The sequence below is a fragment of the Dendrobates tinctorius genome, unplaced genomic scaffold (genome assembly GCF_039654945.1).
Source record: "Dendrobates tinctorius isolate UK_male_01 unplaced genomic scaffold, ASM3965494v1 ptg000116l, whole genome shotgun sequence".
Lineage (NCBI taxonomy): Eukaryota > Metazoa > Chordata > Amphibia > Anura > Dendrobatidae > Dendrobates > Dendrobates tinctorius.
In genome coordinates, this window is record NW_027361784.1 from 43,741,360 (window position 1) to 43,756,273 (window position 14,914).

General features: G+C 43.2%; 1 protein-coding gene across 1 annotated transcript in view; it reads right to left on the reverse strand.

Annotated features, from left to right (window-relative positions):
- Positions 1 to 14,914, reverse strand: part of FAM135B (family with sequence similarity 135 member B) — a 267,009-nt gene that overhangs the window by 36,794 nt on the left and 215,301 nt on the right. The window contains exon 16 of the mRNA XM_073590382.1: positions 6,172 to 6,269. Coding sequence (XP_073446483.1) covers positions 6,172 to 6,269 — 98 coding nt within the window. The remainder of the gene's footprint in view (positions 1 to 6,171; positions 6,270 to 14,914) is intronic.

Below are 14,914 nucleotides of genomic sequence, written 5' to 3' on the forward strand. Positions count from 1 at the left end.
AGACGACTGAGGGGCGATCTAATAACCATGTATAAGTGTATAAGGGGACAATACAAATATCTCTCCGAGCAAGTGGGCATTCTCTGCGTCTGGAGGAGAGAAGGTTTTTCCACCAACATAGAAGAGGATTCTATACTGTTAGGGCAGTGAGAATCTGGAATTCCCTGCCTGAGGAGGCGGTGATGGAGAACTCAGTCAAGGGGTTCAAGAGCGGCCTGGATGTCTTCCCGGAGCGCAACAATATTGTATCTTACAGTTATTGTTAGGTTCTTTAGAAGGACGTAGATCTGGGGATTTATTCTGACAGAATTTTATAGGCTGAACTCGGGTGATTCTACGTTATCAAAGGTCATTGTTGCAAGGCATCCCTGGGAATAGAAGATTTGCTGGCAGCGTGGCTGAGAGACGGGAGATCTTCGGGGGGCAACAGAAGGTGAGTATATCCCAATTTTTTATTATTATTTTTTACATCCTATCTTTTACTACTGATGCTGCATAGGCAGCATCAGTAGTAAAAAGTTGGTCACACTTGTCAAGCACTTGAAGCATCGCTTGGAAAGCGCTAGCGTTCTGCAATCTAAAAACGCTAGTGTTTTGCGGGAAAACGTGAATTCCGCATGCATTTTACCCGCGGCAGAGAGTTGCGGAAATGCTGCGGAAAATTCTGCAGCTTTTCTGTAACGTGGGAACTTAGCCTTATTCTCAAAAGACTAGGACAGTTAACATATTAATTCAAAATATTATATTAATATCAATTGTATCACCTCCGTCAGGTGCAATAGATCTGACAGGCACACAGTAATTAGTTTCACTTCTCTCTCCTTGCCCACTTATCAGAAAACCCCATCCCTCCTAGTTATCTCCTGACTCTACAGGCTCTGTGAAACCTGATATCACAGTGACTCAGCAGACCTTCTAGTGAGCAGATATCAACACTTTGGCTTCTCAGGCACATTGCGCCTGATTTCAACACAAATTGAAAGGTTAGTATTTTCTTTTTTTATTCATCACGATTGTGTATTTAGCTTGTTTTATGAAGGATTAATGCTAAGTTAGTGTACATAAGTACTGTTTTCTTAGACAAAAGGAGGGTGGCTTCTAAGGCACATTGCGCCCTAACACATACTCTTTCTCTCTTGCTTCAGATTTTCTGCTGCAATGGCCAGAAAACAGTATGATTCATCTAAACCCCTTCATTTAGAAGAAATGAAGATTTTTTTGTTAGAAGATGATGAGGAAGAACCAGCAGTAACTGAGGATTTAGAGGAATCTAGTGACATTTCATCTGAAGATGAGGTAGCAGAATGTAACACTGATTCTGGAACAGAGCAGGATGGTGATGACACTGATACAGAGGAAACAGACACAGATCTAGCTTATTATTTGGGCAAAGATAAAAATACAAAGGACGTCCCAAGGACGTTCCAGAACAAACACCGACTCTACCACCTTCTAAAAGACGCAGTTGTACTACCTGCTCATTTGTATCTGGTTTCAGAAGGCTTTCTAAATATGACTGCAAAATATGTAAAGAATCAATCTGCCTTTCCCATGCAACTTTCGTCAGCCAGCCTTGCTTTTCTAAGTGTACCTGTGCTGCTTCTGCTGCAATTGAAACCACTGAAGATGAGTAGAAAATAATTAAGTAACATCTAAGTGCAATATCCTTTAAGTTTTTTTCCATAATTTTATATTTAAGCAATAGTTAAGTAAAGATAACTGGAGCCTATTTGGCGGTACTACCGAAAAGTGGTACTTTTAGTTTTAATAAGTTTATGGTTAATAAATGTTTTTTTTTGCATCTGATTTGGTGTAATATCTTTTAATACATTCCTATGAAGGTCACTGACTACTTCTATAGTCCTGAAATTGAAATATGTAGCTACTATAGGTGGTTTTCTGACCTGTGCTTGTCAGGCACATTGCGCATGAACTGAGGAGAATCTATATTGCGCCTGACGGAGGGTTAATATTGAGGAGAATTAAGTACGATGACATGCCTCCATATACCGCTGAGTCCACACACAACCCTCTATACACAGTATGAGTCCCCACATAGCCATCTGTATACAGTACTAGATGGAGGCACAATGCTATTGCATTGGGAGGGCGGTAATGTCACGATGGGGCAGGCTTTGCAGCGTTGAGAATCTCTCCCCCCCATGTGGTCACCCACCTATCCACTCTCTCTTTCCCCGTGTGCTGACTTCTCCCGTCTGTGCTCTCTTCTTTCACCTGTCACCTGTCTACCCCATGTGCTATCCCCCTTGTCTGCTGTCTCTCTCCTTCCTGTGCTGTGTTCTCCCATCATATGCTGTCCCGTTTGAGCTGTCTCCCCCCATGCTCTGTCTCTCTCACCCCTGAGCGCTTTCTCTCTCCTCCATCTGCTGTCTTCTCCTCTCATGTGATCTTTTGTTTGACCTGTGTATCCCATGTGCTCTCCTCCCCCTTGTTTGCTGCTCTCTCTCTCCACCTCTGTGTTGTCTTCTTCCCTCATGTGTTCTCTCGTTTCAGCTGTCTCCCTCCTGTGTGTCCTCTTTCTTATGTGCATCGCCCCTCCCAGACACAGACAATTTTTAAAATGAACTTTCGTGTGGGAAAACCCCTTTAATGTGACCGGCTTCCTCTGCCTGTAGACATGTCGTGCATCTGCTGCCAGGATCAGACAAATAATTCACTGCGCCTGCGCAGAATTCACGCAGGCACAGAAATCAGACCACTGCCATCTTTGTGCAGACAGATAGCTGCGGTCACATTAAAACTGTGCATGCACTCCTCCTGTACAAAAATGGCAGAGGTCAGTGAATCATTTGACTGATCCCGGAGGCGGCGTGTTCACGACGGTGTTCCACTAGTGGTACCACACAAGAGGCTGCGTACGGCATATACAGTGTGTGTGTATGTGTGTGTGTGTGTGTGCGTGTGTGGTGCGACGGTGTTCCACTGGTGGTACCACGCAAGAGGCTAGTATCACCAGCAGTTTCCGTATTGAGACACCCATCACTTGCGTGTCCCAATATGGCGGTTGGTGAACTTCCGCCGCTTGGAATTCTGGGATCCAGACACATCTGGATGGAACAGGAAGTGAAGACATTACAAGGTAATAATATTAATAGATGAGCTCCCACACAAAATTCCTATATAAATTATGAGGCCCCACACAGTCCCACGGTATACAGTATGATGCCCCACTTAGTCCTCTGTATACAGATTGAGCCCCCGCATAGCCCCTGCACATATTGTGAGCCCCCACATAGCCCCTATATACAGTATGAGATGCCACATGGCACCTATACACAGTGTGAGCCCCCATATTCTCCTATATACAGTATAGTGTGAGAACCCACATAACCTCCTATATACACTATAAGCTCCCACATTGCCCTTTAATGCAGCATCTGCCTCCACATAGCCTCCCTGTATTCATTATGATCCCTCACATAGCCCAATATGAAGGCATACATCCAATACACATATAAAAAAACAACACTGCCTCACCTCTCGCCCGTTCCCTCGATGCTCTGCTCCGGTCTCCGATGCTCTGACTCTCCAAACAGCATATGGAAAGTAGTGGCATCATCGCGTCTGATGTCTCACATGATGATTTGTGGAAGAAGGAGCAGGCGGCTCCACCAATGTGTTCACCGTTACCTATGACCTCAGGATGGAAATGGGGATGATATCCAGATGTAGCTGCAGTATTTCCCGGCCTCTCCCCTCTGTCAGTCCCTGCACTGGCTCCCCAGTGCCCAGAGACTCCAGTTCAAAACCCTAACCATGGCATAGAAAGCCATCCTCAACCTGTGTCCTCCATACATCTGTGACCTCGTCTCCCGGTACTTACCTGCACGCAACCTCCGATCCTCACAAGATCTCCTTCTCTACTCCCCTCTTATCTCCTCTTCCCATAATCGCATACAAGATTTCTCCCGCGCATCCTCTCTACTCTGGAACTCTCTACCACAACATATCAGACTCTCGCCTACCGTGGAAACCTTCAAAAGGAACCTGAAGACCTACTTCTTCCGACAAGCCTACAACCTGCAGCAACCACCGATCGACCAAACCGCTGCACGACCAGCTCTACCCTCGCCTACTGTATCCTCACCCATCCCTTGTAGATAGTGAGCCCTCGCGGGCAGGGTCCTCTCTCCTCCTGTACCGGTTGTGACTTGTATTGTTTAAGATTATTGTACTTGTTTTTTATTATGTATACCCCTCCTTACATGTAAAGCGCCATGGAATAAATAATAATAATGAATAAGACTTCCTAATAAAAAGTGCCTAGGAAACAGCTTCAAATATAAATCATCCAAAAAACAGCAAAGCAGAAGCCAAGTCTAAAATGTACAAATTTTTATTGTAATTCAGTTAAAAAAAAAAAAATTAAAATATGAAAAAGAGTTTTTTTTACATGAAAAAGTAGGGACACTACAGCAAAACAGGCCGCACCATAGCGGTATAAAACATGATAGGTTAATGGTAAAGAAACATCCCAAAATGGAAAATGTTTACATACATTAATAAATAGCTATGTAATAAGTTAGGGTTTGTTTCCAAATATGTGTCTAAATGTGATACGTTAAAGTAGGAGATACCATAGCAGTATTCTTAAAGTAGGTATTGGAAAATCAAACCATAAAGTGCAACGAGTGCAAATAGGTATGCAAACAATTGAAAGATCAAATTAATGATGTTTGCTAGTGCAAAATATGGAGACAATTATCCCTGGGATGCATATTTATGCAATAAAGTGGACATAGGACATAGAGGCTAAAGTGCGGAAAAATAAATAGTATGACGAATGCATGTTACCTCAGTGGTGCAGGCAGGAGAACCCCGACGCGCGTTTCGCGTTGGATTTTTCGAGTGGCATTTTTTAACTGAATTACAATAAAAATTTGTACATTTTAGACTTGGCTTCTGTTTTGCTCTTTTTTGGATAATAATAATAATGGTGGGTAAAAGAGGGCATGGTGCAGTCTGTGGGCCACGGTATTCAGCCATTGGGCCCTCTGGCCAGACAGCAACAGCCAGAGGGCCAGTTGTGGCCCACAGATCTCATTTTGCCCTTGTCTGGGACAGGAGACAATTCTCTGAGATCAGGACTGTGGAACCCTGAGAACCACGCTCTACTGCCCCACCTTGAATCAAGTGGAAGTGCACATGCGTGATCTTTGCTTCATCGTTTGTCTTTAGGACCGTTGGAAATAGTTGACCAATATAATCAGACATCCCATAGATAATGAAAGGAGCAGAGGACAAAGATGTGTACCTCTATTCCTTTCAAGACGAGGCTGTCTATTCTTGAGATTGCTGGGAGTCCTGGCAATTGGACACACAGCAGTCAGCGCACCATCCTCTATCCTTTAGATCTTGTGATCACTTGGTATTTTTGAGAATAACTCTTTAAAGATAATTTTTGCAAGAATTTATTACTGATGACCTCATCAATATCAGACTGTTGTGTCAATCAGTGGTAAACATCAGGCTGCACTCAGATGACATCTGAGCACAGTCCGATTTTCACAGACTATCAAAATGGAGAAATAAGCTGTGCCAACACCACCGGCAGAAAGTGTTAACTGTTACAATGGAAATAATTCAGATCCCATATATTTAACCCCTTAGATGCTGCAGTCAATCGAAAAAAAATGGCACAGTTTGACAGTAATTCCTTCATTACCTACAATGGTTTACCATAGATATTACTTGAAACTGATTAGTCTATGAACGCTTTTATGACTATATAATCCCATTCATTGCAGCTCTCCTAAAGCACAGACTGATGCACAGAAAATAAAAGCAAGAAATGAGTCTCCAAGGAAGATCTACAACATACAAATAAATGCTAAATAAAATAATAAATATAAAAATAATATTTTATATACATTTTAGGATTTTTGGTTATCCCACAGTATTATTAATAACTATAAATAAATTCTTATATTCCATAAAGCCATGACTAGGTAGAGGATTTTCTTCTAAACATTAGAAAATATATGAAAAAAATGACATAAAAAATGTTCACCCATAAAATTGTCATGTGTTAGAAAGCGAGAATGAACATTGATGTCGGCTCCAGAAATTGGAATTTTCTACCCGTAGATGGGTATTTGAAATTCAGCAAATTCTGAATTTCTCTTATAAGCTCTGCATCATTTCCCTCACCTTATTCGTGAAATCGAGAGGTTATACAGCTGAATATGCTGAATAATTTCATCCATAAGTCTGTCAGTCATCGCATCAAAGTCTGCAAAGGTATCATTCTAAAAGGGAGAGAAAAAAAGGGGAAAAAAAATCAATGGTCAAAGGAATAAATCACCAGGATGTGTAGCGGAATATAATAAATTACTCATTAATATTATGATTTACTTGTGGAAAATATCCTCCCATAAGTAGAAAGATAACAAAATACTTACCCACCAACCGGCAATTCCCACCCAACTTGCCGGCTACTGCCTTCTTTTCAAGAGGCCAAAAGAAACCCGCAAAGAAATCATCGAAAAACACGATGGTGTCTGTGCAGATGGAATATTTTGAGTCATTTTAAGCAGGTCTGCTTTGAAAAAAATCACTTAAAAACTCTTTGAAAGACTCCTTGGGGCAGATCTATCAAGAATGGCATAGCGCGAGCCTTACTGGAGTACAAGGTGCCAAATTCGTCAAGAGGCAAATGTCACTTAATGATATTGGTGCATCTTGTGAGTGGCGTTCACTTTTGGTTAAAGACTGGTACTTTTGATGAATTGGAAGAATGGGAAAAGGTATGCCTGTTGTCACCCGGCTTCACACAATTCGATCTAGCATGGAAGTGTGTTATGAATGAGTCACCGGAGGAGGAAAAAACAAAAATACAAGCTGAGTCAAGAAAACCGGAGAGGTTGGTAGCTAGTGGATTGCAGACCCCTGAGCCTATTCACAACAACTAACAGTAGCCGTGGAGCATTCCTACGGTGGTCCTAGACGCCTCGTCACAGCCAGAGAACTGCATAAGCCTAAAGAAAGAAAGGGGAAATCTAAACTGCCCCAGAGCAGACCCCAAAGCAATAGACAGCCCCCAACATGTATTGACGGTGAAAACAGATGAAAACACAAACACAGACAGAAAGACAGGCAGAGCAAACGATGGGGCCCAACTAACTTGATAGGAAAGGACAGAAAAGATGCTGGCTGCAATCCACAAAAACACTACCAAAAATGTCCCAACACGTCTGATAGGAAAAACGGCCCTGAAGTCACTAGACTTCAAAATCCCTATATCAGCACTCCGATATATTCTGAAGACAGAGCAAAAGAGAATTAACTGATCAGGGACAAAAATGGAAATTCAGCAAAGCCCCAGCCGGGGCTGGCTGAACACAAAACTAAGCAAATCAGACAAAATCTCATGGAACAATAACAGAGCAAAAACTTAGCTTTAGAAGACATGAACTGAACAGGAGGCCAGAGCTCAGAGCAGAGAAATCACCAGCAACCCTACAGGGCGTCGGCTGCCTTATATCCACTCAGAGATTCCGGATGTCCAATCGCAATCCACCTGTTCAGGTGACAGGTTTCTCCCATCCAAATCAGTTTCACCACCTCCTTTCACCAGCAGAGGGAGTTCATCGGACATCAAAGGTGAACGAGAAAATGAGCTCATAACAGAAGTGCCAACAAATTTTTGGGCAAATGTTTTGCTACTCTTTAAACCTTAGACCCACTTTTCTGGCATCCATGCTTTTATGTATCGATCCCTTATTGTTTCTACTGTAAAATTACTTTCCTGTTCACATATTCAGTCTTTTATGAGTTGTTTTTTTACCTCTTCAAGTTTTGAAAATTGCCCAGTGAGAAAAAATGATATTGCCTTCGGTGGTGTGGTTTAGCTCTTGCCATGTGAGGAAGCAGGAGACTGGAGCTCCCACAAGACATCCCAGAAAAGTGACTATAAAGCGGACTTTGAGATTGCAAACTATCCTCTTTTACAGTGGGACTATTACTACTTGCCCCAGGATCATCTGGGGACCTAAATCAGACCTTTAGGACCAAGCAAACTGAAGTTTTCCATCATAGAAAGTAACAGGATTACATTGCTTCCTTATCCAAGATGTCTGCCATTCTGTCCTTGTACAGCTAATGCCAGGAGGAACGTTATATACATCAAAGTACTTTGCATTACCTTTATGAAGAAAGAAGATTTGCATATATAAAGGGAACCCCTGGTTCATAGACATCTTGTGGATTCAAAGCAGTCAGATAAATATTCCTGCCTGAGGTGAATGTGCCTCCATCTGCCTAGTTTGAATAAGGGACATAAGGAGCATTAGACTTTATTGATCTGCTTTCTTTACAGCTAATCTCTTATTACATAAACTATAGAGCTCACTGTGGTATATACTGTGATCTGTACTAAGTCAGCACAGAAGCCATGTAGGGAATGTGACCTGACGGACGGACAGACGTGTCAGAATAGAGAAAGGAAGGTTTGCACAGTTTAGACAGGTGTCAGTTACTACAGTGGGGAAACAGCTGAGAAAGTGTAGTGGACGTGCAGTACCTTGGGTTGACCATTAGAGGGCAGGGAGGAGTGTGAGCAAAGGACTTGACATCAGCTTAGGGCTTAGGAAACCGTTGGTCATGGGGGCGGAGATACAGGGAACCGGGAATGATATAAATTTGACAGGAGGGTTCCAGAAGGTTCCAGTCCCCAGGGGGAGCTCCAGTGACAGGAGGACTATGACAGTTTGTGCACTGTGAGGAAAACCAAACCAGGGGACTGAGGAGAGAGAAAGTCAGAGGGGTGGTCCTGACACAAGAGTACCTCAGTATAGATGAGGCACCGAGGTAAAGCACACGGCATTAAGGAAGACGACTGATCAGTAAAAGTACTGTTGGTTTACGGGGCTAAGGCGGCCACAGTGACGGATCTGACAGGTGCGTCGAAGAGTGAAGAGGGGACGGTGCGTATATGTACGTCCCTGGTGTAAAGTACGGTGTGAGTGAAGCGGCCCTAGAGACGGAGGGCTGATAAGTGAAGTGTATTGAAGTGCGGTGTACTTCGGAGGCCGTCAGGCGGACGGCAAGAGAATAAACTTGGACCTGTTGTACCCGACAATTGCCTCCATCGTGTCTCTGTTACGTCTCTGCGCGGTAAGAGAGGGACCACCCTCCAGTCCGGCCTGCGATTCTACAGCCACATCAGCAGGGAGTCCCAACGTGTGATCTGAGGCATAACTCCTAAGGATCTGGATCACAGCTCTCCCCTCTGTTTCTGCTCCGGAGACTCTGTACCGACCTCTGCTTTCCCTCTGGCAGCCATTACAGCAGAACTGCCTCACACAGGAGCCTGCTGGGGACTCTGCAGGGCTGACAGCCTTCCTTACGCAGCAGAGCAACACAGGATCCAAGACTGGATCTCCAAAGAAGCTAAAAGTCGCCTGCCCCCATAGATAGAAGAAAACCCCGCAAACAAATCAGAGGCGCTTATTTCTGCCTATCTTGGACTAAAGGCGCTTCCAAGATTGTGATAAACCTGATCAGTCCCTGTAAACATTTATCCAAAATATCCATAGTTAATCCCCTGGTACTGTTATATAGGGCACAGTGCAGAAGAAGCCACGCTACTGTCCTGTTATTATACCTGACTATTATTGGGATACTTGCGACACCTAGACGCGATACATAAAAATTACAAATAGCCCTTGAAAACCCCCTCTCTTCTACACAGGACTCTGTGGTTGGAGCCATTGTCAGACTGGGCCTCTGCCCTCAATGAATAAATAAATGACTAGGAAACATGGAGGGAGCTTGCTGATGATGGGCAGAGATTTACGGTTTAATTATCTCATCCCCCTGTTCCCCCCAAATATATGAGTTAATAATAGACGTGATCACCTATGGGAAAGACTGGACAGACAGTCGGGTGAAACGTAACTAAACATAAGGAGTCTTCCTCAGAGGATATGAAGCGTTTTCTCAACCCTGCCCCGCAGGTCAGGAGCACACGATCCTCATCTTCGCAAGTCATGTCCCAAGACGGCTATCCCCTTACGGGGTCATTGAGCTCACGTATCTCTCTTACGAAATCCATCGGAGATTGCGACGAGGACCCTGCTGTCAATGACGAAATGAGTATAATTGAGCTGAGTAAATATATAAAGGCCCTGCCTACCAAATCTGACTTGGAGGGGTTTGCTTGCAGACTCGAAAAGTCGTATAAAAAAGAGATAAACAATTTGAAGGCAGAATTTACTCCCCGAATTGAAGGTGTGGAAAAAGCCCAGGATGACGTTCACCACGAACTTCAGGCCTACAGAGAAGTTATAACTGAGCATACCCTTAAAATAGAGGAGCTTGCATCTGGCTTGGAGGACTTGGAAAATCGTAATAGGAGAAATAACATCCGTATATTTGGTCTTCCTGAATCAATTGGTTTCTCCAACCTAGATAACACGGTGCAAAAGATTATTTTGGAGATCCTTGATGATGCTGGGGACAGCTCAAACGAATTTCACAGACTCCATAGGTCCTTAGGGTCCAAACCTACCTCTGAAACCCGTCCTCGTGATGTCACTTGTAGAGTACACTACTACAGAGTTAAAGAGGCCATAATGATCTCCGCAAGGAAAAAGGGGAATATAAAGTTCGAAGGCCACCAAATCCTGATTCTTTCAGATCTATCCAGACGTACTTTGTCACTGCGCAGAGCCCTTAGACCCTTATTAGTCGAATTAAAAGACAGAGACATTGCATACAGATGTGGTTACCCCTTTCAACTGATGGCTTTTAAGGAAGGTAAAACGGCCATTTTCCGTCGCATTGGAGATCTAGCTAATTTTTTGGGAACTTTTGACTTACCAATGATCGATCTTCCAGATTGGCCTCTGACTCCCGCTCTTCCTGAGGCTCCACCTAGATGGCTTACAGTCCAACATTCCAAGAAGAGGAGTAGTGGCGGAAATCCATCAAGCATCACCTGATAGCCCACTAGCCTTTTGTGCATTTTCCCTACAGGTTGCGGGACTGATCCTGATAGGATTGGTTGACAGTTTCGCCTGACTGTCCTTAATATGTTTAACTTCTGTTCCATTCACGTTTGCTTTATAGTTATTAATAGGTCTCGATTGCTGTCCTCTTTTACCTCTGAACATGTGAGATGTAGATGAGATACCCATGTGTTCATAATTTGGGGTATTACGAAGTCTCACCCGTTAATTATATGCAATGTTTTATATTGACCTGGGAAATGACCGCGTTTATATTCTATATAGAATGATTTCCCTTTTGGGACTCTCCCCCATGTTTGGGGGAAGTTTTAATGAGTTCTTGACCTGTTCATTTGGGGGGACCCCTCGGGTGAGGGGGTTCCTGTCCGGCTTCGGCTTTCTCCCTCCTGGAGTGGTGAAAAGGTAGTAGACTACCAATGCCGGCACCGGTAGTAAACACTGTAAGTGTTTATTTCTGTAAACTGCTACTCTCTTTTACTCTTTCTCTAACTTCTTTTACCTTCATCTGTCTCTTTCTCTCTCCTTTCCCTTCCCAACACCCCTTTTCCTTTGACCTTCCATTTATACTGGGGATACCTATCAAGGGCAGACATTTAGAGGCGGTTGGTGTAGGTGGGAATCTAGACTATGGCTAAAATCAAATTTTGTTCCTTTAATGCTAGGGGGCTCAATGTTCCGGAAAAAAGAAGACAAATATTGTACTCTAACCATAAACAACGAATCTCAGTTCTTTTGCTACAGGAGACCCACTTCAAATCTGGATCTATACCTCAGTGTTCATCAAAATACTACCCTAAGTGGGTTCATGGTCCGAATCCGCATTCCAAATCCAGGGGGGTCTCTATAGCTTTCCATAGCTCTTTTATGCCAGATATCATTGATTTGGTAATAGATTCCGAAGGCAGATTTATCTTCCTGATAATCTCATGGGGATCTCGTAAACTTGTAATAGCCAATGTGTATTTCCCGAACCAGGACCAGCAGAAGTTTGGTGCGGAGTACAAAAGACATCTTGCGGCGTTCGCTGGCTCCTATACTGAGATCCTCGGGGGGGGACTTCAATACTCCCATGAACCCCACTGTTGATGCTTCCTCGGGTAAGTCTTCCTACTCCTCTTCTGCCATCATCCAAATAAAAAAACAGATGTTTGGCCTGAGGTTGGTAGATGTGTGGAGGGCGCCTCACCCTGACTCTAGAGACTTCAGCTTTTTCTCACGGGTCCACAATACTTATCATAGAATCGTAGAGTTGGAAGGGACCTCCTGGGCCATCTGGTCCAACCCCCTGCTCAAAGCAGGATTCGCTAAATCATCCCAGTCAGATGTCTGTCCAGCCTCTGTTTAAAGACTTCCATTGAAGGAGAACTCACCACTTCTCGTGGCAGCCTGTTCCACTCATTGATCACTCTAACTGTCAAAAAGTTTTTTCTAATATCTAATCTGTCTCCTCCCATTCAGTTTCATCCCATTGCTTCTAGTCTTTCCTTGTGCAAATGAGAATAAAGTTGATCCTTCTACAATGTGACAGCCCTTTAGATATTTGTAGACAGCTATTAAGTCTCCTCTCAGTCTTCTCTTTTGCAAACTAAACATTCCCAAATCCTGCAACCTTTCCTCATAAGACAGGGTTTGCAGACCGGTCACCATTCTGGTCGCTCTTTTCTGAACTTGCTCCAGTTTGTTGATGTCTTTTTTAAAATGTGGTGCCCAAAACTGGACACAATATTCCAGATGAGGTCTGACCAAAGAGGAGTAGAGGGAAGTAATGACTGCACGTGATCTAGACTGTATGCTTCTGTTAATACATCCTAGAATTGCATTTGCCTTTTTTGCTGCTGCGTCACACTGTTGACTCATATTCAGTCTGTGATCTATTAGTATACCCAAGTCTTTTTCACATGTTCTGTTGCTTAGCCCTATTCCTCCCATTCTGTATATGCTTTTTTCATTTTTATTGCCCAGATGTAGTACTTTGCATTTCTCCCTGTTAAAAACCATTCTGTTAGTTGCTGCCCACTTCTCCAGTTTATTTATATCTTTTTGAATCCTCTCTCTCTCTTCTCTAGTATTTGCTATCCCTCCTAGCTTTGTGTCATCAGCAAATTTAATCAGTTTACCCTCAATTCCTTCATCTAAATCGTTGATAAAGATGTTGAACAATACAGGGCCCAGGACAGAGCCCTGTGGTACCCCACTTGAGACATTCTTCCAACTGGATGTGCAGCCATTTACGACCACTCTTTGGGTCCGATCACTAAGCCAGTTATGAATCCACCTAACAGTTGCCTTGTCCATTCCATACTTAGTCATTTTTTCAATAAGGATTGAAAATTCTACTTATAGTAGAATTGATTTTTTTATATCACACAGTTTGCTGGACTCGCCGGTAGAGGCTGATATAGGGTCATGTGCATACTGTCGATTGACGCTGAAAAGGCCTTCGACTGGTTGCACTGGGAGTTCATGTTCCAGACATAAAAGGGACTGGGTTTAAGGGAAAACATGCTCCATAGAATCTCTGCCCTGTATACATCTCCAAGTGCACAAGTTAAAGCCAATGGCGCATTATTAAATATTTTCCCTATTTGGAACGGTACAAGGCAGGGCTGCCCCCTTTCGCCCTTACTCTACATACTAACGATGGAGCATTTAGTAGCCGCAATTCATAATAATCTGTCAATTAAAGGTCCAAAATTGCAATCAGGTGAACACAAACTGGCACTTTTCGCAGATGATGTTCTCCTATATATCTCCTCCCCGATTACAAGCCTTCCAAATATTATTCAAGAGCTACATAGATTTGGTCATCTAAGTAACTTTAAAATCAATTCCCATAAATCAGATATCCTAAACATATCCCTGAAACCACCTATGATAGAGCAGCTGAGCGCCTCATTTCATTTTTGCTGGCGCTTTGACTCTCTTACTTACTTGGGAGACAAAATCACAGCCAAGACATCGCCATTATATGATGCCAATTTCAGGGTTGCCTTACACAAAGCTGAGTCAGACCTAGAAAGATGGCATAGATTACAGCTTTCTTGTTTGGGCAGGGTTAATGTGATAAAGATGGACTTTTTGCCCCGTCACCTGTACTATTTCCAAGCAATCCAAGCAATCCCTATGTACCTTAATAGCTGTCTACAAATATCTAAAGGGCTGTCACATTGTATAAGGATCATCTTTATTCTCATTTGCACAAGGAAAGACTAGAAGCAATGGGATGAAACTGAATGGGAGGAGACACAGATTAGATATTAGAAAAAGCTTTTTGACAGTTAGAGTGATCAATGAGTGGAACAGGCTGCCACGAGAAGTGGTGAGTTCTCCTTCAATGGAAGTCTTCAAACAGAGGCTGGACAGACATCTGACTGGGATGATTTAGCGAATCCTGCTTTGAGCGGGGGGTTGGACCAGATGGCCCAGGAGGTCCCTTCCAACTCCACGATTCTATGATTCTACCTAACTGCTTCCTTCTTCTCACACCTTAAAAGAGCAATCACTAGATTCATATGGTCACATAACCGAGCTCGCATTTCCTATTTTCTGTTAAGCCGGCCAAAAATTAGTGGGGGAGTGGGTCTGCCAGACTTTTCTTTATATAATCACGCATCGATTGGAGCATGTATTTTGGACCTATTCCATAGTAAAGGACATAAAAAGTGGGTAGGATTGGAAAATGACCTCAATGGCCGTTGACTCCCAAATAATTATTTGGTCCCCAAGAAAGGATGGTGAGAGCAACAGACTTCTACCCTTTCTTACCAGGAACATGATGGCTTTTCTCAATCGAGGAGGCTGAACTCTAAAGATTTCTTCATCTCCTGGCCCTTTAACTCCCATCTACGATAATCTGTACTTTCCAGCGAGACCATGTAGGAAATATTTTTAAATAAAGATAAAACCTCTCACCCTATAGTCTA